The following is a 27,703-nucleotide window of genomic DNA, read 5'->3' as shown; positions in this document are numbered from 1 at the left end:
AATGTACACTAGATCCAGTATACGTTAATATTTTTATATTTCGATACTCTTAAATTATTTTAACAGTGACTTTAGAGTTTGTTAACTAAAGGTATTGTTCACAATGTTACTTGGCGCTTTTTTCCTCATCTTTATCTTCGGGAACGTCGTTCCAAACTTGTTTCTCACACGAACCAAATATAACGAAAAATAGGTTAAAGGAGAAGTATATGGCGGATGACACGTAGAATACTGTACGCCACTGGTTTGGATCAGTCTGGAACAAGGGGTTTACTTTAGAACAATCCCACACATAATTTTACTTTATGTAAGTATATCTATGAAGGAGGATAAAAACTCCTGAATTTCGATATCCTTCCGGCTTTCCTCCTCAACCTATAGTATCGCCATCATCATCAGGCATTATCATCGGCCCACTACAAGGCACGGGTCTCCTCTCAGAATGAGAAGTGTTAGGTAGGCTGCTGTCCACCACGCTGGCCAAGTTCGGATTGGTGGACTATAATACGTCCGTAATTCTTAAAATCAAGTTATCACGTCGCAACAAAGTAAATTTAACAAACAATGAATATTTATATAATTTGAACTATTTCGTACCCTGATGACACTGGTCAAATGAGATGTTACTGTCTACATACTCTGTACATTGAGAAGCAATCAAAGTCTCAATTTATTATTCATGAGGTTTGCCTCCGCCTGTTTTACGAAAGCAAATAAGTTCTGAAGTTTTCAGATTACTATAGAAGGATCCAATTCAAACGGGATATCATCTGAATAAGTAAAAGGGAATTGAATATTTTTGATACATTATTGATGATCCTAAACAATTGAATTTAGCCACAAAGACTTTGTTGAGCCTATGGAACCTACCAAAAACGAAATAATGTTAGTTATTGTTACTAACTAACCTATTAATATTTCAAATGCAAGGAAAACATAGTGAGGAAACCTGCATACCTGAGAGTTTGTCATAATGTTTTCAAAGTCGTGTGAAGTGTACCCATCCGCACTTGGATGTCGTGGTGGACTACGGCCTTAACCCTTCTCTTTCAGCGAGACCCCTTTAGTGGCCCGGTAATGTATATATAATGATGATTGTTTGTTTGTTGGTACATCCTTTTTTTACGCAGCTTATGCACGTATTAAATTAAATAAATTTTAAATATACTACGACAATACACACATCGCCATCTAGCCCTAAAGTAAACCTAGCTTGTGTTATGGGTACTAAGATAGCTGTTGAATATTTTTATGAATATAAAACATAAATACTTATAATAAACATATAAACACCCAGACACTGAAAAACATTCATGCTCATCACACAAACATTTTCCAGTTGTGGAAATCGAACCCACGGCCTTGGACTCAAAAAGCAGGGTCGCTGCAAACTGCGCCAATCGGCCGTCAGACATTACAGTAGAACAGAAGAAAGTATACCAAAATCGCGAATATGTTAAGCATGCGGAGCAGCTCTCATAGCATCTTTGCGCTAACGAATGTACCTAATAGGTATCATCATCTCGCGGTAGTGAAAATGCATCCAGAGTGCCTAGTATAGGTCTATCGAATGTTGTAAATTTAACAATTAGTTTTTTATACTAATTCAATAATTTATGGACCAAGACGATAGCTTATGTTCAGCTGGAAATCATCGTCTAAAAACTCTCCACGAGGCTATCAAGAGACACGTCAAACAAACTTCCGCACTGTCTCCATATACCTGAGATGGAGGTGCCTGTGATAACAACACTCGCAACCACACCAACTCACCAGAACACAGCAATACTGCTTCGTGGCATAAATAAGTATAGCTGTATGAATTTCCCGGAAGAGTTGTTTCACAGGAAGTCTCTCTCTCTCTCTCTACGTCGTGTTTCTCGTTGCTGAGGGTAGTGACCCCTTCCACTTACAACCTTTTAGACGATTTTGTGCCATTTGACTCGGCTTTGAGCAACGTTTAAAGCAGTATGCACTTTGGTGTCGAGAGCAGTGCGGATTTTAACCGACAAACGAATCGGGCTACGCCCTCGAGGGCTCTTTCCTTCCACTTTGCCAGTGACCACTATCTTTTCAAGATTGTCTCCATCTCTTCTGGCAATGTGACCGAAGTACTCGAGAATCTTCTTAAGACAGGTTGTTGATAGCCTTCTTGTAATTTTAATCTGTCTCAAAATCGATGCGTTGGTCCTGTGTGCCGTCCTCGGGATTCGCAGCATTCTCCTCCAGCACCACATGGAAGTACTACTACTTCTAACTAGAAATGTTCGACCGATCATTTCCAAAAAAGTCCTGGTAAATAACTGTGACAATCCGTTTTACGTGAATGTGCGTAATAAATAAACTCAAATGACCTATGGTATGTATCTTCCTACTGCGCTTATACTGGGGCTAGGTCAGACCACATAATCTAATAGGTTATAAAACAGATTACAGCGTTGATAAAGTTTATCTTCTTATAGGACTGACTAGCGTTACCACACTTTCTTTATATTAAGAGAGAATAATCATTATCAATATATTATAATACTAGCATGGCAGTAGTGCTTCCCCAGACGAGCTCAAAGTCAAAGTCAAGTCAGTGTCAAATAGGCTGATAGATGGTACTTTTGATGTGTACATTACACGTAATATATGACATAGAAGAGAGTTGATGGCGATAAATAAATTCGTCAACTTAAAACTAAAACTACGTCCTGGTCTAAAAAGAAGCCCACAACAAACTTAGCCGGTTGTTTTTTTATCACCATATCACATTGTCGTTTATAACTATTTAGTTCTGTCACAAAAGCTATACAAGTGGAGTTGGATGAGTTACCTCATCGGTGAGCATGGCGCCGGCCGCCAGCGGCGCCACGATGGAGATACAGTTGGCGAAGCAGTTGGTGATGCCCATGAGCGTGCCCGCGAAGTTGGGCGCCATGTCAATATGCACTATCTGCAATGTCATACAATATTTAAAAATGGATGTGGCTTCACACATGAGCGCGATACATATAACTTGTAAACATGAATGACCTCGGTTCCCAAGCTTTTGTGCTTGCCAGCTCGGAGGAAGATCTTTCTCCCTAACATGTGTCCCGGAAGCATTCGATTGAATATTTCCCTCAACAATCCCATTCGTTTCATTTTCCATCCTAATTCGTAAGAACGACTACCAAGGTCGTAAAAATTATCCGAACCGAAAATATTAAGTGCTATTATATCTCAAGGTTGAAGAAGACCTGTTGGACTGCCCCCATATCATTAGATAATGGCAGGATGAAGAAGAACTCCTTCTTTGCGCATGCTTTGAGCTTGCTTGTTGGCTTACTATTAATATACAAAGAGCAGCGAAGCACAAAACTGTTTGATTTATCCTCAAACCAGTAAAGTAAGTTATGACTTTGGCTTTGTTACTACACAACGTTGTATAAGAACTATTTAATTTACATTTTGGGATGGTTATCATAAAATGGCAATATGTCAATTGGCCATGCTTATTGGCAATTTTATTTTATCTTGTGCGTAAACGAATTAATAAATTAGTTAGTGAGGTGTTTTATGTATGCTAATTTTGGCCAGTAAGTGTTTATGTTGTTACCAAAAATCCTGTGTAGTGTCCAGCGTTCAACCCAACGACGACAGTCAGCAGCGCGACGGCGAGAGCCACGTGGCCCGCTGGCACGTAGGACAAGCCGATCAGGGCCAACGCTGGGCCCCACTGACCTGGAACAAAGTATAACGACATTGTAATCAACGACAACACCACGAAGGTTATCGTGTAGATATGTGCCTTATGGTGCATTTGCCACATTGATAATGTTAAGTATGTAGGTTAGTAAAATGAAGTTTTAATGTTTGTTGATAGGAGCATCAGATTCTACGCTAGTGCATTAGAAAAAGTCCTGTTACACTAGTCGTAAGTTGAAAAATAAATAAATAAATATTATGTGCGCCTCTGTAAACGTGCGCGATTTATTAAAAAACCATACAACAAATATTTATGACCTTTATACTTGAGTAATCTTTATTTTTATGCTAAGATTCCAGTACATTAATCACATAATAAAAAGGAAATTTCTCCGTTTCCCGAATAGTATTACACTATTTACTAGTAACGACTGTTCAATATAATAAAAAACTATTAAAGATTAGCTGCCGTGCATTGATGATTCCTGTGTCTGGTCTTTCAAATCTCCATTCAATTGAGATCAAGTAGAAAATCCCTTTCGAATAAAAGGTGGGAACGTAGCTAAAAAAGTAACGGTTAGACAACGTAGTCACTTTGGAAGTCGAAACGATGTTTTTGATTTGATTCAGATCAATTTGAATCAATTTAAGGGTTCCGTAGGTACCGCACCGTCTGGGTCGTGGGTGCGAGCGAAAGCGCTCCAGTGGCCCATCCACCAGGTTACTGGTTGGAACACCGTGAGGTTTTGGTCGGTATGAGTCCGACATAATCACCGTGCCTCTCCGTACCGCACCGTCAAGTACCCATGCCACCATTTCAAATAACATTCCCAGTGGTCAGCAGTTCACTTAATAAATGCACCTAGTGCCTTTCAAAAAAAAATTCTAAAACTCGTAGATGTTTTATACTAGGCATTCTTACTGTTTTATGGTAAACTTGGTCAACAACCCTGTATACGACACTGCAAAGTGGTAGGTTGGTACCTGAGGTTGAGTGCCTACCATTTTGTGGTACTAGTGTAACTCACCGAGAGAGTTGGAGACTTTCCTGCACGCTGTGATGCTGAGCCACTTCTTCTTGAGGATGTAGTCGGACGCGAAGCCGATTGGGAAACTTAGCATGTACATGGCGAGGTACGGCAGTGCTGACATCACGCCGTTCTGGAACATATGGCAATTTACATTATATAACATTGTAGTCTTTAACTTGGTCAGCAGACCAAGTTTTACTACGAATCAACCGGTTTTGAGTTTCTCTTCCCAAGTCCGGCCCAAAGTTGTTAAGTTAGGTTAGTGATTCTAGAGTCGTTCTGGTTTCGTCTCTATCTTCTGGTCTTGAGTAAAATTGATGTTATCATACCCCGTGCCTTGGAGGGTACGCTTATAATCCTCATTGGAACTAAACTATTAATCTTTACCTCCCACCAGAAAGGAAGCCCAGGCAAAAGAGTAACATTATTGCTTTAAAATAGTTATATAATAATGGCAAGGTGCTTGGAAGCAAGCCGCTCCGCTTTAATCCTACACAAGGTAGAACAATGATTGTTGATGATGTTTGAAAAAACCAACTACTGAGTTACTTCCCAGCTTCTCCTCGGTAGCATCTGCATTCCGGTTCGTAGTATATCTGTTAACGTCAAGTAAACATCGAGTTTGTCCGTTTGTAGAGTCGCTACAAACAGATACAAGATTTGATGTTTCAGAAGTGCTTTATTTTAAGTAGACCGAAGCCTAGGTCTACTTAAAAGAAATGAATCTTGTATTTTCATAGAATTTACTGAAGATTTCTGGAACTTGGACTTCGATAAATCCAAGAACAATCTTGCGCACCCGTCTACTATATGCCCGTTATAGGCGACTGTTTTATAAATGATCCCTTGAACCCGCAAAAGCAATAAGACCTCCTAAAAAACCTCCTTTGTTTTTTCTTGTTAAGATATTTATTTTTTCTTCTATTTTCTCTGTAATTTGTGCAATAAAGACTTTATCTAAAGTAAACCCATACATACCGCTTTGATATCCACGCCCAGCACTTGCTTCATGTATGATGGCATCTCTGTCATGAGGGTCCAGAAGCCCCAGTTCTGACCGCAGTGGGTCACGATCAGAGAGATGAACGGTAGCGATGTGAATATAGCCTTCCAGGGCGTTGCCAGTTTCTGAAAAGAGGAAAATTCAATAAATCATTAGCCTATAAAAGTCTAAAGGCCTATCCCAACGAGAGGGTTTGCCCACAATGGCCACGCTGTTTTGACGGGTTGGTGATCGTAGTATCGTAGTACGAACGATAAAAAAGCTTAGGTGTCAATTAATAGCTTCTTTGCTAAATATAATTGACTGTGAGATGGTGATAACAAAAAAATTACCAGGCTAAGTTTGTTGTGGCCTTTTCTTAGACCAGGGCGTGTTGGAAGCGCACGTAGCTTTAGGTTTAAGTTGTCGAACGAAGCTATCACTGTTACTCAATTGAACGCTTCATGAGTGCGTGTGATAGGCCTGCATGAATAAAGAAGTAGTAAAAGAGAGGACGCTTCTGCCCGCTCTCCGTTATATTCCCTTAGTCACCTCGTACGACACCCGTGGGAAGAGAAGGGGTGCTGACAACTGTACTTTCACTTGCCGTCTCCATACGGCAAAGTAAAAGTCAGATCATAATTAATGATTTATTTATTTTCTTTACAAGACTTAATAAATGCGATTAAAACCTGCAATGTATTGGTTTAATCGATTTATTACTGTTGGTATATAGCATCTAATTAAATAATTTGATAAAAACTTTCATGAATAATTTCTTAAATTGTTTTGTGGTTACTACTTGTTTAACATTAAAGTGAAGCTTCAAAGATTCTAACCAAGCGGTTAGTCTAAGAAGTTGCTATATGTTTAATATTGTTGGTACAACATATTATTGCCTGACTTCAATAGATAGGATTAACATAAGATATTTCTCTGAAGCAAGAACTGCAAAATTGAGTTTACCGTTCCCAAAAATAGATAACACAGAGAAATATGACAACTCCATTGACTAAATCATGGTTCAAACCGTAAAAAATAATGCGCTTATATTAATGGGAATAAAATGGAATGTTATGGGAATTGCGTTACATTAATATTAATTTTTAATATTCTGCGGGTTAAAGTCCAACTTTCCGATGTTTCTAAAGGACGAAGTCCAACACTCACTATGAAATTTTAGTTTTAAACTTCCAATAATTTTATATGCTCACTCAGCAACGTTTCTAGAGATAAGTAATCGAAAACTGCTAATAAAGTGAAGTTCTATTAGATATTTAAAGCTTCTTAATTTTACTTGGTTTCAAAATTAAACTAGTTGAGTTAAATTTTATTCGACCTTAATTAATGTGGAATTGAAACTGCAAGGACCCTCATAACGGAAGAGTAAAATACAAGAAAGTAACACAATTTATTGATTTTGTCAGACATAAATGTATGTGGGCATTGATGTTGTGTATACTCTCTTAAATACTGATCAGATGTTTGATCTAATAGACGCATGATGTAAATGATGCATTAACAAATTGCCTATCTATCTTTTTTATATTCCACTACAAGTTAGCCCTTGACTGCAAACTAAGTTTGATGATGCTAGTCTAAGATGATAGCGGGCTAACCTGTTAGGGACTATGGTAGTCATACCCCTAATGGTTTCGACATCGCACCGGAACACTAAATCGCTTCGCGGCTTTTTAATCGGTAGGGTGGTAACTAGCCTTCCACAAGACCAGATCAAAGAGAATTCAGGAATTATAAATTACCCCTGCCGGCAATAGAACCCGGGATCTCCTAATTAAATTCACATCACTCACCGTTGCGCCGGGGAGGTCGTCGAATATCTATAAATATCTAACATAGATTTCCACAAAAGTTACTACTATCAAATAATAACAATAAATGTTTTAATTATAACACGTACTTTATGTTCAGTACCAATATGCCCTAAGGAGCTCTGGATGTAGATCCTTTCATCTTCACCAATCATCCTGGAGGTTCTGGGGGAATCAGCTCCAAGGAACACGTAGGCCACGACCCACAGCACGCCGAGGGTTCCATTCGCGTAGAAGATGGCGGGCCAGCCCCACGCTTCAGCGATGAAGCCCGATACCATGAGCTGAAGAGCTGTCCCTAGTTGACAGCCTGAGGGAATAAGAAATTATCCAACAATTCAAAGATGAATTTGTTATTTAGAAATAAAAAAAGTTGTTTGTTACTGAAACATTATTATGTTTTAGGTACATATATCGATTTTTTTATGTAGTTTTTATAAATTTTACTTTAATTAGAATCATCACCGTCATCATTTCAACCGATTGACGTCCACTGCTGGACAGCAGGGGGTCCCGGGTTTGTTTCCCGGCAGGGAATTTGGGAATTTATAATTTCTCGTCTGATCTGTTGGGAGGCTTTGGCCGTTGTTACCACCCGACAAAGACCGACAAAGGCGTGCCGCTAAGCGATTTAGTGTTCCGGTGCCATCCATCTTAGGCTGCATCATCACTTACCACCAGGTGAGATTGCAATCAAGGGCTAACTTTTTGAGATATAAAAAAATAAAAAATCCCGAATTTCCCTTGCCAAAAACGTAAAATATTACCCAGTGAGATGAAAACTTAATAAGCTTTACATAAAAGTCGTAGTTGTAAGTTATCTTTTAGCAACTTAGTCGTCAGACTAGATCTTTGATAAAACTACTTTCTTAAGCAGCTTCAGAATAATAAAAATTAGTTTGGAAAGCAATTTCATCAAGTTTCAAGCTTTCTACTTCGAAGAGCGGAGTTTAAGAAAAAGTAAGTGCTATAATTCAGTAGAGCGCCTTCCCGATTGCTGCTAGCAAGTACGTAAATCTTCATAGTATTTGAAAGTGTGTTTGTAGATATGCTCTTTTATTAAAAGGCCTCAAGCAATGAATTAACTTGTTTTTTTAATAACATTCGGTACTTTGCACTTTTAATTCTGATTAAATGTAGGTATGGTTGCTATGAGATAAATCTGGGGCGTTTTGCTATAAAATTCAAAATTCATTTCATTCAAGTAGACCTTATGTAAGCACTTTTGAAACGTCAAGGTATTTTTTTGTCTCCTATAAGAACTTCTTCGTACTCTGTAATTTAGGTATTATCATTATTTTTGGTGCACCTAATATTATAAGTGATATATTTATATGATCCTAACATTTTTCTCACTTCAACTTATTCGAAAATAAAGTGTTTTTTTAATTTTACGCTTTTTGAGACAGAGTTCGTCCAGGGAAGTAACATCGCTATGATTATTTCTGCCACTAAGCAGCATTGTAGCAATGCTGTTTTCCGGTCTGAAGGTCGTAGTTGCTGGTGTAAAAGCACACGATTTTACACCTACGCCTCAAATTGATGTACACAGGACAATCTCTTACCAGCATAAATAAGAGTGCCCAGTCGACTTTTCTCCTCCAAGGGCACCCACTTGCCAATCAAGTTATGCACTGAAGGGAAGATGAACCCTTGCGACAGTCCTTGCAGCACACGACAGGCGCATATCAGCTTCCACCCACCCTAAAAATATAATAAGTATTACTAATCATAACAATAATAAATATACTACTACAATACACACATCGCCATCTAGCCCCAAAGTAAGCGTAGCTTGTGTTATGGGTACTAAGATGACTGATGAATATTTTTATGAATAAATACTTATAAAATACAGATTATCACCCAGACACTAAAAAACATTCATGTGTATCACACAAACCCACGGCTTTGGACTCAGAAAGCAGGTTCGCTGCCCACTGCGCCAATCGGTGTCAATCACTGTACAAAATATTTCCAAATGTTATTATCTGGTTGGAGGCTTCGTGGTCCATTAGTGCAAGACTAAAGCCTATATAAACATGATACATCTTACGGACAAAGAAGTCTCGCCAAGCGATTTAGCATTCCACGTAGAAACCGATTGGGGTTAGAATATAACTGCTATGCCTCGTGCTGAGAGTAGAATCTATTTGTCACCACCCCTCCTTATCGCATGGGTATCGTACGAGGTGACCTAGGAAATATAACGGAGAACGTATCAGTGACTACTGCCATCTACTGCGATCACCAATAAGTGTGCCCATCGTGGTTATCCATTGTATGAGACCCGCCTAACATATTTATTTTAGTCAGTTTTGTAGTAGTTGTTGTTTGTTATAGCGGTAACCGAAATACATCATCTGTGAAAATTTCAACTATCTAACTATCACAGTTCATGAGATAAAGTCTGGTGAGAGACGGACCGATTGACAGACAGGCGGAAGACAGCGTAGTAACTAAGTAATAAGAGAGATACTCTACATAGTATGAGCCCAGTGGGATTAGTAGCGACACGGCTGCGTTGACACCGATGCAGATGGTGACCAGCACCATGCCGCCAAACTTCGCTGCCAACTCGCCGCCCGGGATCTGCAGCACGATGTAGCCCCAGAAGAACGACGACAGGATCACGCTCTGGACCTGCATGTTCCAGTCGAAAGACTGCAAATAGAACAAAAACATAATTAGTAAAAAAAAAAAACGAATAAGTTCTTGCAGTGAAACTTCTTTAGAATCGTTGTGATTTGAAACTTGATGAAACGAAAATTCATCACGATAAAGAAACAAACATTTAAATGTATAGGATTAGAATGAGGTAGACCACATCACACATTTTGTTTTAGTTGCCAAGGAAACTGAATAAAATGTGATAAATTATGTATATAATTTGTATTAGTGTTTTTACCTACACTTGGAGGAATTATCAATTTTATAAATTTAAAATGCATATAAAAAATTTCGGAACCGACAGGATTTTAACCTGCGACTTTCTAGCTATCGCGGCCTGAGCGCTTTCTCCAATTAAGCTACGGCTCTCCTACCGTCGATGCCGGAATTCGTATATGCCTTTCACGTCAGTCTTATAGCGACTGTAGCGTCATCTAGTAGGAAACGTATGTATATATATTTTACATCAAAATCCTACTAGGTGACAAACAGATCCTAATAGTCCTGATACTTTGTATCCTTCCCAATCTCTCGTAGGCTACTGTTCAGAAGTTTTACTTCTACTGAGTGTAAATGGCATAGGATTTTTGTTATTATTTTAATTGACAGACCAAGCAGATGACTTATATAAAGAAGACCGAAACAAATAGAGCAAGATTTCGCGGGACATGCAAGAAACATGTCCTACGAATCGCCGCTCTGTGTTTATTAAACTGAAGTGACAGTGAGAGAACCCAAAGTTTGCATAAAAGACATTAAGTCGCAGCGGTCGGCTACGTCAATGGATGTCCCACAGGGTTCAATTTCGGGTCCCTTCCTATTTTTGGTGTATATAAATGATCTACCACACCATGTCAGTGAGACCTGTGACATTGTACTGTTTGCAGATGATACATCTCTAATTTTTAAAACTGATAGAGGTAGAGATAACTCTGACGATGTAAGCCGTGCTATGTCGCATGTGTCGCACTGGTTTACTGTCAATAATTTACTTTTAAATGCAAAAAAAAACGAAGTGTGTGGAATTTATTTTACCAAATGTAAAGAAAGTTAATAAAAATATAATAATAAATGAAGAATCACTAAAAATGGAAGATTCCACAGTTTTTTTGGGCATGACCTTAGATTGCAAGCTTTAGTGGGTCAAGCCGTCAGGAAAATTAGACAGATTACTGACGTAGAAACAGCAAGACTTGTTTACTTTGCGTACTTTCATAGTGTGATGTCTTACGGGATCTTATTATGGGGCAAAGCTGCTGATATTAAACTATATTCATATTGCAGAAAAGAGCTGTACGGTCAATATATAAACTTAAATCACGTGAATCCCTCCGTGAAAAATTTCAAGAAATTAATATACTTACGGTAGCCTCACAATATATTTATAACAATATAGTATTTGTAAGACAACATATTAGTCTTTATAAACAAAAAGTGGATATAAACAGTCGACTTACAAGAAATGGTCATAAATTAGTGACATCTGCATATCGTCTGCGAAAGATGCAGAACTCATTTGTGGGACTGAGTATACGCTTTTATAATATGATTCCTAAGGTAATTTTGGACCTACCAATGCATAAGTTTAAAGAATGTGTTGAAACACATTTATTACAGCGAGGTTATTATACAATTGATGAATTTCTTAATGACAAGGTTGCTTGGAAGCATCTGGCTCCGCTTTCATCTCTCACAAAATGAATGAATATTGAAATGTAAAATGTAAATTGTTAATGTTGGAAAAGAGCAACTGCTGAGTTTCTTGCCGGCTTTTTCTCGGTAGAATCTGCCTTCCGAACCGGTGGTAGAGTCACTACACACAGACAGACTTGACATTTCAAAAGTGCTTATATTAGGCCTACTTGAAATAAATGAATTTTGAATTTTTTTTAGAAGGTGTATGTAAGCCTCATGCGCCTATAATTACATTGGCAACCTTAACCTGTAAACCTGAACACATCAATATTTCCCCAGACGAGCTTAAACACAAAAAGCTTTGCTGCTATTAAAAATTACCTTACATATATAGTTTACTATTCTAGTAGGCTACACTAAGGTAATTCATTCAAGGGAAATGGTGTTATATTATTTTATTACAACCACGCTCCGACTTCGCACGAGTTTTTCTAATTTATAGAAAAAAGAGTGAAGTTAATGTATTGTGAATTTATTTTTCGGTGAGTTTGTGGCAAAAATTTCTTTCTCATGAGATATGAGTACTCAATACGAAAAAAATACATTAGGCTTTATTATTTGTGTAACCATTTGAGAAAAAACATCTAAACGACGGTGGGAAACCTTATTAATACGTTGCGTTTATCAAAATAATTGACTTTATTATTAATTACAAACAGTTTGTCGTTTGTCTCTCAATAAGTGCAAAGCTTATTTAAAACGTATCCTTGTAGAAAATTCCTATTATGAAATGAAGGATTACCAAAATGATAAGAAAGCTTGGCTAATTCAGATAAAATCCATAGCTACAACAATAACAATTATCTTATTTACTATATAATAAATTAAAATTGGCCAAACGTATAAATAATAAATAATTAGGAATCTCCTAACTAAGGTAAGTAGGGTTCTTGAGCACTTGGTGTGTGAGTGTGTACGAACCCAGTGCTCCATAAAGGGATTTTCCCACTTATTGCTTAATATTCTTAAAATATTGTTAAGCTTCCGCGCATTCTGCTCATCATTGATGCAGATCTTTTTCTTATAATTGCATAGAAGTCATCAAAATGATTATAATATTTATAACTTATTACATATATAACTTTACGTATTAATTAACTGTGAAATGAAGATAACAAAAATTGTATTGTCGGTTTCTTCGTACACCAGTAAGCGTTTGGAACCATCCCAGCTTTTTTTAAATGATGCTTTCACCATCAGCTGGCAATAATGTTAACAAATATGTTATAACCTACATGAATAATGAATTTGTGGATTCTGAACTTTACAGTACTCTTTCTAGTATCAACTTTTTCTGTAATCCACTTCGAAGTATGATGGAGAGTTTAATAAGCTTTAGTTGCATATCTCTTTTGAGAAAGGAGAGAAGGATGTTTAACTGAGTAGGCTGATGCGGATGATGAAAAAGGCTTATTGTGGACGTAATTCGTAATTTTTCTATTTGCGATCCTCTCAGCTTAAGGTTTAGTGGGAACGCAGTAAGTCTTAAGTCATTTGTATTAATAATAAATAAATTTTCATCAAATGAAGGTAGTTTTTTTTTTATTCCACCACTCAACTTAGCCCTTAATTTTAATGTCAACTGGTGGTAATTGATTATGTAGTCTAAGATGGTAGCGGGCTAACCTGTTAGGCCGTGGTAGTGATACCCCTAATCGGTTTCTAAGCGACATCGCACCGGAACACTAAATTAGCGGCACGTCTTTGTCCGCAGGGTGGTAACTAGCTACGGCCAAAGTCTCCCACCAGACAAAACAATAGACGTTTTACTTGTTCAAAATAGTCTAATAATTTATCGACCACAGATTTTTTTTCATATAAATACTGTTCGTCATCATCGTATTGACAATGTTTTTGTCGTTAAACTACAAGCCACGCGCTCTAAACTGCACGAGTGCCTGTCGTCACGACAAGTTGTGTACGCGCCCTTATACGCAATCAGTAATAAGCGATAAATCGGTCTTATGTTTAGTTTCGAAAACTGAAATGTTCAAAGTGTAATCAGATGAAGGATGTCAAATAACATGTCACTAACATATCTCCCGCACGTTGTTTATCTGGTCCACCTGATAATCTTATAAGTGGATTGAACTAAATGCTATTTGTCTTAACTCTGCCGCGCTCTATGGCGCAGTGAGTTTACAAGGGAAAGTCCTGGATTTGATCCCTAGCTCAGGTTAATATTGTACTTGATAGATATTAAGAAAGTAAATGAAACTTAGTTAAGTTAGCCTGCTCAAATCATCATACCATATTAACCTATCAGCGGACCTCTCCAAGGCATGGGTCTCTTTCAGCATTGAGAAAGGTTTAGGTTATGGTCCGCCATGCTGGCCAAATGCGGATTGGAGGACTTTACACGCCTTTGAGAACGATATGGATAACTCAGCCATGCAGGTTTCTTACTTTTTTTCCTCACTGTTAAATCATGTTATATTTTTAGTAGTCAGTGCAATCATGTGTTTGAAGTGCACGTTATGAATGTTTTCCTGAAAATAATAATTTTGTGATATTGGATATGTTGGCTTCCACATTATCTCGGTTCCATCTTAGAAGGTATCCATGATGACCTGCGTTGGACTATTTATAGAAACATTTCATTTGTTAGTTGTTAGAAGGTGCTAGAGATGTCAAGAAAATGTAACATTCCCTTAGCAATCTTAATAACACTAGAAATGTTTTGTGCGCGTCGACTTGCACGCTGCAAACTAGACTTAAGGTACTCCAATTTTAATAAAATATTTATAATAGCTAACGACTGTATCGAAATATTTAAACTACATTGCCTCTTCCGCTCTAAAACGATTAGTATTCGCCGTTGTGTAAAACAGAAATGTACGACTCACAGCGCGTGCGCGTATTCGTTCGGCTGCTGGGAGCTACAATTTTTTTCTATACTTAAAATCCATTTCTGGTTATTAAAATTTCTATGGTAAACCCTAACAAGATTGACATACGCCATTTATAGAGTCACAGAGAGAGCCTTGTCACAAACACTCGCAAGTCTCTACAAAAAAACCTGTATCCATTCATACGTGAATGTTTGATATGATTACAGCGAAGATAAAGATGTTGGTACAAATGCGGCCTGTTGACCACGGTGGACAAAGTCACGGCAACGCTAGTAATCCTATGAAATTCACTTAAAAATCAATCTCCAAAAATAGTAATGTGCGCTTAGCACGTGCCTTTCGTAAAATACAAAACACTCAGTAGATACTTCAAAAATTCTTTATCTAATCATTTAGTTTAAGACGAATACAATAACATTTAGCCAAAATACAGCATATCAGCTCTATAAACTGCAAATATTTAAATATTTAAAAGTCCAGTTAATGGTACTCAAATCAGACCCACCAGGCTACTCGAATGCCGCTCGGCGGGCTTCGGTTCGATCCACGGCGAGTGCCTCTAGCTTCTCGAAATTATGTGCATTTTAAGCAACCAAATATAACCTGCTTTAACGATGAAGGAGATCGTCGTGAGAAAACCTGCACGCCTGGGAGTTAACATAAGGCGTTCAAGTAGTTAATCAAGGGCGTGTGAAGTCTACCAATCAACAGCTTGGTGGACTACGGCCAAAACCCTCTTATTCTGAGAAGAGTCCCATGCCCTAGTATGGGACAGGTAATGGGTTATATAGATGTTGCTAAATGTAAACTAAGATTGTTATTCACGTTTAAGAGGAAGGAAAAAAGACTTACGTTCTCCTGATTCTTGTCGGTCATCGCGACAATCGCCATGCTCATATTGACGCGCATCGCGAACGCCAGCACCAGCGCCATAAACAGCATGAACACTTGCACGTGGCGCACTCCCAGCACGGACTCTGGACAATATATCTTAATTATTATCAAAATAATGTAGCTATTTTTAACTCCAAAAAGAGGAGGATTATATTTCCGTTGTGTTTTATTTTAGTGTTTGTTATATTACGGAGAGTGTGCTCAAGAACTGTTTGATCTAGTTCCCGCTTCACCTTTTTACCATCTAACCGCGAGATCGAGAGTAAGGATCTGCCTCCTACGTGGTTGATATACTGCGGACGCGTACGAAGCGCTTTACATCTTCGTTTTTGATTCGCACCGCTAAGATCTGGAATGCCCTTCCAGCTTCTACTTTCCCCAGTACCTACAATATGAGTACCTTCAAATCAAGAGTGAATAGGCATTCTATATGTAAGTTTTGTTTAACAACAAACGCTTACACTGAGGGCTATCTAGACAGAAAAGCATTAACGCGACAATGCGTTGCAATTATCTATTCGAGCTACATGTACAGCTGCATACCAGCAAATGCATTGTACCGGTTGATTGCGTCTGCGGTATGCGCAAAGGACCTATAACGGAGCAATCATCTGACAACTAATTGGTTGTTGATAGTGCTGTGTGACGTCACGCATACTATCATCATTACAATTATTCTGTAATTACTCCTAGAGGTATCCATTTTGAGGTATGCTGGGTTTTCTGTTTTTAGCAGTAGTAGAACTTTATGTGATAGAGCTGGTCCGGAGAAGTACAGCTGTCTCATGCTTTCTGCCACTAATCAGCATTGTTGCAATTGTTTTGTTCCGGTCTTAAAGGCCGTAAGTTGCTGGTGTTATTACAGGCACATGAATCTTAACGTCTACAATTTACGTTTAAAAATAAACTTGTCAGTATACTAGGCTACATATAATTAGTAATTCATTCAAAGGAAAATTGTGTATTATTTTACATCGAATTACCGAATGATATCTTTGAGATGTCTCTCAGTAAGATCTAAGTTTATATAAAACGCAAACTTATAGAAAAGTTCTATTATAATATTAAGGAATTCATGTATGATAAAAAAAGCCTTGGTATGAATTGCTCTAACTTCAGAGCTAAATTTATCAAAAAATAAAACGCCCGCCTAAGTTTGTTGCGACCTCTTCTTTGACCCGGCCTCGTTTGGAACCCTTCTAGATTTAGTTTCAATAAATGTAGTTATCACCATCACCTTCCAGCAATGGGAATTATTTATGTATGAACGCTTCATAAATGCCTGTGATAGGTCTACATGAATAAAACCTTTTTGAATTTATATATAAATGAAAAACACTGGGTCCAGCAGAATGGCTTTATCACGCTAAGGATGATGATTATTTTAGGTCCGATCATCCACCCACCAGAGTATCTTAGCCAGTGACTGATAATTTGCTGTCTCAACTAGTAGCAAGTTCTGATACAATTTATTTTTATTTAATCAGAATACGGAAGTTGTTCAATTCATAAATATTGTGAACGTAATTACAACATTGCTTTACAATAATTGTATTAAAATATAACTCTCTGTAACACGCGACTTCGTCTGCGTACATCTTTAAAGTTTCATAACCTTTTTTTTATTGTAACTATTATACTACTTTTGACTGCAATCTCACCTGGTGGTAAGTGATGATGCAATCTAAGATGGTAGCGGGCTAACCTGTGTCATTGTCGGTAGGGCAAAGTCTCCCACCAAACAAAACCGTCGCCCATAAACAGAGTAACACTTCGCTGGGTAAGCAAGGAACATGTTCTCCACAGTGCCGCCCTATGCCCATCAAATCAAGGCAAAAGTGTTAAGCCTCATGTGTCTGTAATTACACCGGTAACCGGAAACGCTGCTTAAGGGCAGAAATAAGTTCTACAGCTACTAAAACATGATTTATCAAAAAAAAAAAATTTTTTGGAACTATCGATATCGATCGCAAAAAAAAGACTTAAATCACTCACTGGTATTTTTCGAGCTAAGTGCGTTCTTACCACTATGTTCCTTTATATAAATAATCGGATAATTGTTGTTTTTTATAACTATGAATTGATAAAACTTAATTTGTCTATTGTGTTCAATAAAAAAAAACTATTCTGCTTTAGTATTAAAATATGTATATATACAGAGATCTATTTAATGCTATCATAGGTATGAAAGTGGTATCGTAAGCTTTGTTTTATTACAAGCAAGGTTAACTAGTCCCGTTTTCTTTCTGTGGTTCTGCAGTCAAACCAACAGTCCTTATAGTTACGTTGTGAATGAATAACTTCTCATTTAATTTTTTATACACAAGCTTGCAATTGACTTGAATCTCAGCCAATGCGTCTTAATGATTGTGTAAGAATCAACCACTTTCCAACCACTTTTTCCTTCCTTTTAAATTAAAATTAAAATAACTTTAGTTTTGCTACAATAGGTCAAGTATTATAGAATTCATTTTGTTTGGCTGTAACGCCTGCCGGTAATTCATGATGCAGTCTAAAATGATGACTGGCTGAGATGTTAGTGAAATGGCAGTCATATTAAACCCATACTCCTAAACAGTTTATACGCGACATCGTACAGGAACGCTGAATCGCTTAGCGGCACTTCTGAGTAGGATTGTTGACCTTTAATTGACCGGAAGTTTAGTTTAACATATGTGAAGACGTCATACAAGGCAGTTACCTCAATGGATTCACTCTTTTGAAATTGATATTTACTTTTCCTGCGTGCCTCTTGTTCATAACTGGCATCTTATGATAATCATTAGATATGTAAGAGTGATAACTTATAACTGTGGGTCTCACGAGAAGGCTCAGGTTCACTCAGCGGGCGATGGAGAGAACTATGCTTGGAGTTTCTCTACGTGATCAAATCAGAAATGAGGATGGCGAGATCTGTTGAAGAACCAGAGCAACCGACATAGCTCGGAGAGTCGCGAAATTAAAGGCAGAGGGTGGATTCACCGGAGAACCGATGGACGATTGGGATCCCAGAATGGCGACCTCGAACCGGTTGACCCGTGCACGAGATGGTCGGATGTCATCAAGAGAGTCGCACGAGACTCCCTGCAACTCGCTTGATGACCCAAGCGGACATGACTGGTGTTTGGAACCCTATTTCTAACCCTAGATCTATAATCAGCAGTTATTTTTTTTATATATGGTGGAGGAAAATCCTTATGGATATCATTAACTGGCATGCCCGACTTCACCTCTATATTAATTATCGAGTGACCTGCGGACTAAAAAACTCCTCCATCCACCACTGGACTTTCCGGTTTCCAGCAGTGGACGTCCATGGGCTGAGATGCTGATAATGATGATCGCGATCTGAGAGTCGGATTTTGCTTCATAAGCTCGATAAACCACATCTAGGCAGCATGTTAGCTTAATGTCCTTGAGTTACCAGACGTTAGTTACACTAACAGTTACGGACTCAATAACCTTGTGATTAGGAATCTGCTGTTTTTACTACATTAAAAATAATCTTAGTAAGGAATGAACGCTATTTTGATGTTGTTAAGGAACTCTCAGCAAAAACAGTCTTCAAGGCCAACTATCATAACATTGTACCATACCTGCTTCAAATTAATTTTGTGTAAATCAAGACTTTAAATATAAATCACATTGTTTTCACAAGGAGTAATAAATTAACAAAACGGAATGCTATTATCCTATGCATTATTCAACAAGTCAAGCTCATTCATTTGATACCGATACGTGAAAATAAAACGTAATTCGCCATTATTTGTTGGCGGCCGTCTTGGATTTGAAACCATAGTACCTAGTATACTACTAGTCAAACCTATATTTAGGAAATTGTGAAAAAAATTTAACCCACTTTTTCGTGGCAGCAGCCATCTTGGACTGATTTTTCTCAAACTTAGCTAAGAACACTAACGACTAATTCACCTTTCAAACAAAAAACAAAACCATAATCGGTTTATACGTTTGGGAAAATCGATGCCGCAAAAAGATACACAAAGACACTTAAAATACCCCGTCGTGCCAATCCAGCCTATCCAGCCAATAAGATATGTTGTGGTTATACCTCTAAGCCGTCGTTAATGAATCAATTTCATTTTTATTTGGTTTTACCTGGGAGATTCAGCAGCTTCGTAGTTTGGGATGCTCTACGCAGAAAACCTGAATTAAATGTTATTGTAATTTCTATAATAAATATCTTTTGGCTATATTATGATTTGGTTGACATTACAGAACACCAGGGGGTTGCTTGGAAGATGTTTATATCGTGTTTTTATATTAGGTTCAAAGGTTTCAATGAATAGCTAACGGTCATTCAATTTATGGGGTTCCAGACGTCGTAATATATTTTAGTCATAATAACTAGCCACGCAGCCAGATAAGGACGCTTTGGATTAAATTTATAATTAAATAACGTTACTGAAATGAAACATGGATTACAACGCGACCCAATTATGAAAGTTAAAACGATGTGACAACTTTTTAAGGCTGTTCAGTTTCAGTAAAGGTCGAATTAAATTTAACTTTCGCTTTAGTTTGCAATTCGAATGCAACATAGTCCACTATTGAAATAACAACTACAAAATCATTTTTACTGCAGCTTCTACTTAATCGACGGTATTGAAAGATATTTATATTGTTATCTGTATGTTTTGACTCTACCACACGTTTTGAAACAGTAAACTAAAAAAACTGTTATTAAAATTATAATTTTCCCGGGCATGGGAAAGTTCTTTTTTTTCAGACTTTTCTATATAACAGCTAAACCAATGCTAATAAAAGTATCATCATCAATAATCCATTAATACAGGGCTCGGATCTCCTCACAGAAGCGTGCCGAGGCTCGAACTCGGTCTCCACGAAAAGAAATCCGAAGTCTTACCCACTAGGCTATCACCGCTTTCACCGCTCAATAAAAGTACAAGAAATCGAAATAAATGCAGATAGAGACTGGGAATAGTCAGTTATTATTGTAAGCTGGCAGAAAGAGAAGTGGATGTGTTGTATCCTGTGAAAAGCTTCTTCCGGGTGGTAAAAGGTTTGTCCTTAGTAAGTCAGATTTCCTTAGGAATTTTAATCCTTGAATAATATCGTGTGATCTCGTAGTGTTATTGGGGCCTAATTAAAACTTTCTAGGCTTAAAAACAATTTATCATTAAAGTATCTTGGAAGATCCATAATGAGCATGATGACTGATAAATTTAATATTTTACACCTTGTTTTTAATTTTTACTTTTAAATATTATGTACTAATTTCGTTCGTTTTTTTTACCGTTTATTTCAATTTAAAATTTTTACTCTTAGTTATAATAAAAACGCAACAGGCGACGCGGTTGTTCGATCAGTTTGATACTGGAGCAGACTGAAAATCAGCGCTGAGCATTGTTGCCAATGCACAGCATAAGGCTGAGTTTGCGGCCGTTTGCCATATTGTTAATAATAAATTGGTAATAATTTAGTTCAAGATCTTGTATTAACAATAGAGTATGGCAGTAGAGTACGGAGTAATAAAGGATTATTATTATTAAATATGGATACGGACTTGAAAGTATTAGAGCAGATTGGTGGGTCTAGGCTCTACATTATTCTGTTCTGTAAGAGCGTAGCCAGGCTAACAATCATTAGGCTGGTGATAGTGATGCTAATTAGAAGACACGCGATTTCAGAAACTCTAATTTTGACTGCAGTACAGCTATTATAGTTTATAAAAAAACTCACTTGGCTTTTTAATCACAATCTCCTCAGAACCCATTTTTAGTTTGAAAAAATCACAGTAATAAAAACTTAAAAGACGGAAAAAGTATATTTTTTTTGACTAATCGATTGATATTTTTGCGTTGACAGTGCGCGTGCGCCTAGCACTGTTGTCACCACCGCACTCCACGTTATTGATAGGTTTTTTTACAATCGAACACTGTTTCCATTAGACGCAGTTATTTATCACTACCGCACGTCAAAGTGTCGGTCAAGGGTGCAATATTAACATGTTTTATGGCATCATTAAAGTAGGTATTTCATTGCCTGTTAACGCTACACTATTTTGTATATCCTAGTTGCTTTACTTGACGTCTGTTTAATTGAATTGCAGGTACGACCTACTCCGAAAAAGAGCGGAGTTTCGCAAATCAGTACGTTGTTCTTGCATGTAAGTGGCTGTATTAACTATCTTCCTGAACAGGTTTTTTTATTGTTAATGATTTGACCCGAGTAAACACTATCGTAAACTAGTTAACTTCTTTTATAAAGTGAATATCTGTTTTTGCATTGTTACATTTTCGTCATCATTTCATCTTAACAGATGGAAATACATCCACTTAATGATTCTATATATTTATATTTTTGAATGCATTGTTACATTTACGTCCAAATATTATGTTTAAATAAATATCGCGTCAAACTGGACTGGTGAGAACCCGTGATGATTTCTATTAAGTAGGAAATTTATCATCTCGCCAAACTGGACAACACTCTCACCCTTGAGTTTGTTGAGACCTGAGGGCCGATATAGCTGTATTGTGTTTTCCATAGCGAGGCTCTCAACGCTCTGCGGTTCTCCGAGCTATTTACCTAAAACATTGCCACTTAAGCAATGCCACAAGTTAGTTAGGTTAGTTTAACTTCTTTATTTATATGATTTAGATTAATTTACATTTTACTAGTTTCCTGATTAATTTGTACTGCACTTCAAAATTAGAAGATAATGTAAAGCCTTAAAGGTTTCCATGAAATGACTATTGATTTTGAGGTCCAGTTTATGCTGTCAACCTTGGCCTTTAGCCTTAATTTACCACATTAAAATACCATTATTAAGCAAAATCATTAACGGCATATAATGACCAGTGACACCGCCATTAAAAACTCATTGCTACGTAGTAGGAAAATAGAGTTTACCCAATCATGTGTTATTTTCAAATGTTTGCACTTAATTATTTTTTAAATAATTGTTTCGTAATTAATAATCGGAGGCTATCAGAAGTATGGTTTTAAACTTTACTTTAGTGGAATTCCGTCTGACTACCAGTCTGTCTGACAGAATCATATAACTTGCATATTAAGAAACTTAGTTCATAAAACATACCTACTTATGTTAATCGAATATTAATAGAGATATAAAACAATTAGTTTATTTCTAGTAAAATCTCCGTATATTTGATAGAAGCAGGCGTTACTTTGCGGAAATCCATGATATATTATCAAAATTAAGCTTAATTTGCTATACTCCTGCTTTTCGCGGAGTATAGCAAATTAAGCTTAATTTTGATAAAATTTCCGTAACCACTTAAATTAAAAATTTAATAATTGGATTGCTCCGTTGACTAATATTTATCAATAACCTACAACAGTCCACTGCTAGACCAAACTAGCACAGCACAGAAGACGATGCTGACCGTTTTCCGTTATATTATTAACTAGCTTTGTACGGGACCCGTGGAAACAAGCGGGGTGATAACAACTGTATTCTAACCTGCCGTCATCACACGGCGCGAACCGTGTAGCAGTTGTAATTATAATAAATAAATAAATATAATACGACGATACACACATCACCATCTAGCGCCAAAGTAAGCGTAACTTGTAGCTTTTAATGAATAATAGACAGGAACACTTATATTATACATACAATATTTAAATAAACACAAAGACAATGAAAAACCTTCATGTTCGTCACACAAATATTTTCCAGTTGTGGGAATCGAACCCTTAGAACCCTCAGGTCACTGCCCATTGCGCCGATAATCTGTCAAACGATGTTTTCCTTCAACGTGCAGGTGATATTTTGATAACTCCAATCGCACATAACTTATTACTTCAAATATAAATAATATGACGTATCGGCCAATACAATGGAAACAGTAGGAAACATTGACATTGAGTGTTTTAAAAAGCATTGAAGCAAGCAAACCATCCGGCTTGGTGCGGTGCTCTGTGGTACCGAGAACATCATTATATATTTGTGGCAAATAAAAAATCTCAGTACCCTAGTCTGAAATTTGCACTACTGCAGTTGTAAAAGATTCTAAAGTCGTTGGAATTATTTTTATAGGTCTGTTTAGGTTTCCCCATCATATCAACCCATTACCGGCCCACTACAGAGCACGGGTCTCCTCCCACAATGAGAAGGGGTTGAGGCCGTAGTCCACCAACTAGTGCAGTGCTGATTCGTGGACTCCACACACCTTTGAGAACAGTATGGAGAACTCAGGTATGCAGGTTTCCTCACGATATTTTCCTTCACTGTTGAAGCAAGCAATATTTTAATTGCTTAAAACGCACATTACTTAGAAAAGTTGGAGGAAGGGATGCTGGGATTCGAACTCGCCCCCCCCTGAAAGTGAAGTGGAAATCCTACCCATTGGGTTTAGGTTCCTACATTTATTATATATATATATATATAATAAACACATTCAACAACAATTCCTACATTTATTATATATATATATATATATATATATATATATATATATATATAATAAATGTAGGAACCTAAACCCAATGGGTAGGACTTCCACTTCACTTTCATTGTAAACTGTAAAATGATGTTGAAAAAGAGCAATCTGCTGAGTGTCTTGCCTGCTCTTCTCGGTGGAAGCTGCCTTCCGAACCGGTGGTAGAGTCACAAAAAACATACTTACTTGACTATTCTAAAGTGCTTATAAATTGGGCCTACTTGAAATAAAAGAATATTGAACTTTGATTTATACAGTATCAGAATTAAATTACAATCCTTACTAATATCATAAATGCGAATATGTCTGTTTGTAACTCCTTACTTAACGCTCTAATTAAGCAACTTATCAACTTGATTGTTGCATAGAGTTAGTAAAAAGGTCGGAGAGTAACATAGGCTACGTTTTATCCCAGGAAAATAAACAATTCCCACGGGATTTGTAAAGAACCTTAATAAACTTGGACGAACGCTAAAGACAAAGAAAGTTAGTTGACTGCCCTTTTGGTCTAGTGGTTGCGGATCACGAGGCCCTGGGTTTGATCCCCGGGCGGGCCAATGAATAGTTTTTGGTCATTCTATCAAGAAAATCGTAGTAAAAGAGACTCTTTCCGGTCGTGTTTGATCTGCTGCATCAGACTATTAGTGAGAGAATATCGAGTTTTTTTTATTTATTTATTTATGAAGGACAACCTACAGTTATTACTTGCTCCCATTTTTAAATGAGTCAAATAGTAAATGTTCAACTATTTACAGGGTATCACAGCATGCATTAAAATGTAAAAAGTCATTCCTATAAATTATTTACAGTTAATTACATATCTCGGACCCCACATAACCCAGTCTAGCAATAGTTCGTATTCAAACTTTTTTCGACAGAACTTTTCTATAAGCTAAAACTTAATAATATAAAATTTAAACTTATTGCAGACGTCCGTATTAGAGGTGTCATACAGTTGTTTATTGTAATATTGTTAAAGTAAAGCGTTTCACTAAAAGCAAGGATGAGCCTAAAAACAAGGTAATAAGGTCCATTTGGCTCTGATACAAATGCAATTGTGAATTATGTAACTTAAAATCTACTTACATTAAAGCTAAAAATTCTCAATTTTAATAATAACTTGCTTATGTAAAATTTCAACTTAATAATAATATCTACGTGTCTGTACGTTTATCTGTCTTGCTGGGAAGCTGTCAAATCTCACATAACGACAGATTTATTATAACGCCGATGCTGTTTTCAAGGGTACTGTAAACTCACGATCAGTGTGATAGCTTAAACGCGGAAGTTAACTTAGTTTTTTATAACCTGTGATTGGATAAAGTTAGCGCTTCAAATGCAATCTCTTAGTAAGTACAAGATTGTTAAAAGAAAATATTTTCTGTCAAATGTTAAACCGTCAAAAGATGTTGAAAAAGAGTATACTGCCGACTTCTTCTTGATAGAATCTGCCTTCTGAACCAGTGGTAGACTCACTGCAAACACTACAGTGTAGACTTTTCAAAAGTGCTTATAAAGTAGTACTAATTAAATGAAACAATAGAATTTATCGAAGCAGTAGTGTACAGTCAATGAAATGGAATGAAAATGGAATGGAAATTATTAATACACTTTTATGTACATTACTTAAAAATACAGGAAAATTAATAAAAAAACTATTTTACACGATGTATACAATTAGGCTTCCTTATCGCAACATAGCGATCTCTTCCAGGCAACCGATGGCGTAAAACACTGCTCAAGACGAGCGGTAGGTGGTGCATATTTATATATAATATATATATAAATATGTATTTTTTAGACGTGTGAAGTCTACCAATCCGCAATGAGCCAGCGCGGCGGTACGGCCTAAACTCTTCCTATTCTGAGAGGAAACCCGGTTGTAGGCCGGTAATGGTGTCAACGTGTATGAGTTTTCTTGTATCAAAAACGTCTATACAATTGTGAAAATACAAATCTTACTGATGTTATATTTGTAGCGGTCTCCACATTACATAACTAGATGGCGCTACTAAAATCCTACATCGCGCTAGCGAGGTGTTCACGAAGAATGCCTATATATACAACTCGGCCTATAAATACGACCTCGGTCCCCTTGCACGATCATCCGCTCGGAGGAAGATCTTCCTATTGTTACGGTCGAGCGTATCACGATAGCTCCCGTACATATTTTAATGCTAGTCTTAGATGGAAGTGTGCTCACAGAGAAAGTGGTAGAGCAATTGTAACCTATTAGTCCTTTTTGGTTTCGAACGGTTTTGTAACGTAAGATAGGTACCAGAATAATAAATAGCTTGGTGGTACGGATTTTCTACGTACGAGAAGCGTTTCTCAAATTGCTTATATCATAAATGCAAAAGTTTGTTTGTTTTGTTCTTCTTTCACACCCTAACGAAGCAACCGATCGATAAAAAATATGATAATACAAACACAAAATACGAAATCTTGTCGCCAGAACTATTGACGTTTGAGTTAGATTATATGAGTGAATGTATGCCTAGGAATCTTCTGTGATTCGATTTGAGTGGGTGAAAACAGACGGTAGTTGACTGGACCGAGAGTAGCAAACGGTGTCCACGGGATTAGTAAAAAACAATAATAAACGCAGAAGGTGAACGCGGACAATAGCTAGTTAATTAACAATTGGAAATGATTCTGGGACCGTTGATGAAAATTAATTATGTTAACTCGTCAAAATGAGGTTTCTTTGAGCAAGGCTGTATTTTTCAAACTGCATTACCTTATTACATAAAGTTGATGTACTTTTAGGTATTCAGTGCATTTTCCTTATCAGCGGCTGCTGTTTGCTTTGAGATTAATCACTCGCCCGCTCTTTATCCGTTTCTGTGATTGATTGTATCGCAGATCTATAAAACTGAGTATTGTGTTATCATTACTGCGTAGGTTTTAGGTATAGTGCAAAGCTTTATATGGTTTAAATTCCTTGCAACTAGGTACAAGGTAACCTTCTGTCTTAGGAGATACGAATTACACAGCTAAAACCCACAACACCTATCCAATGCGTGATGACGGGCTTGTACAGAAAAGAGCTGTACGATCAATATATAAACTTAGATCACGCGAATCGCTTTGTGAGAAATAGGTATACTTACAGTAAATTCGCAATATATTTATAATAATATAGTCTTTGTGGGACAAAATATTACTCTTTATGAACAAAAAGCTGATATTAACAATCGACTTACTAGAAATGGACATAAATTAGTGATATCTGCATATCGTCTACGAAAGGTACAGAACTCATTTGTGAGGCTAAGTATACGCTTTAACACCATAATTCCTAAGGTAATTCTGGACCTACCAATAAATACATTAAAAAATTGTGTTAAAACACATCTAAAACAGCGAGGTTACTATACATTTGATGAATTTCTTAATGACAAGGTAGATTAGAAGCAGCCAGCTTCGCTCTCATCTCCCGCGAGATAGAAAAATGATTGTAAATGTTGATGTTGGAAAGAGCAACTACTGAGTTTCCTGGCCCAGCCTAGCCTATGTTATTCTTCGTCTTTTTAACTAACTCTATGCCAAAATCATGTTGATTGGTTGCTGAGTTGGAACGTGAAAGAAGGCCAATCAAACAAACTAACTTTCGCAATTATTA

At 37.1% G+C, this 27,703-nt stretch overlaps 1 protein-coding gene across 1 annotated transcript; it reads right to left on the bottom strand.

Annotated features, from left to right (window-relative positions):
- Window positions 1-20: 20 nt before the first annotated feature.
- LOC120628925 (putative inorganic phosphate cotransporter) lies at window positions 21-21,415 on the bottom strand. Its single transcript, XM_039897599.1, has 10 exons — window positions 21,350-21,415; window positions 15,587-15,711; window positions 10,002-10,181; window positions 9,083-9,221; window positions 7,607-7,827; window positions 5,682-5,831; window positions 4,701-4,833; window positions 3,584-3,708; window positions 2,819-2,938; window positions 21-256 (listed from the first exon to the last, which is right to left on the bottom strand). Exons 1-10 carry the CDS (start codon window positions 21,381-21,383, stop codon window positions 107-109), a joined length of 1,377 nt encoding a protein of 458 aa, XP_039753533.1. The 5' UTR covers window positions 21,384-21,415; the 3' UTR covers window positions 21-106.
- Window positions 21,416-27,703: the final 6,288 nt, after the last annotated feature.

Source organism: Pararge aegeria, chromosome 13 (assembly GCF_905163445.1).
Source record: "Pararge aegeria chromosome 13, ilParAegt1.1, whole genome shotgun sequence".
Classification (NCBI taxonomy): Eukaryota; Metazoa; Arthropoda; class Insecta; order Lepidoptera; family Nymphalidae; genus Pararge; species Pararge aegeria.
The sequence above is the reverse complement of the archived record's forward strand: the minus strand, read 5'-3'. Positions and strand labels throughout refer to the sequence as shown.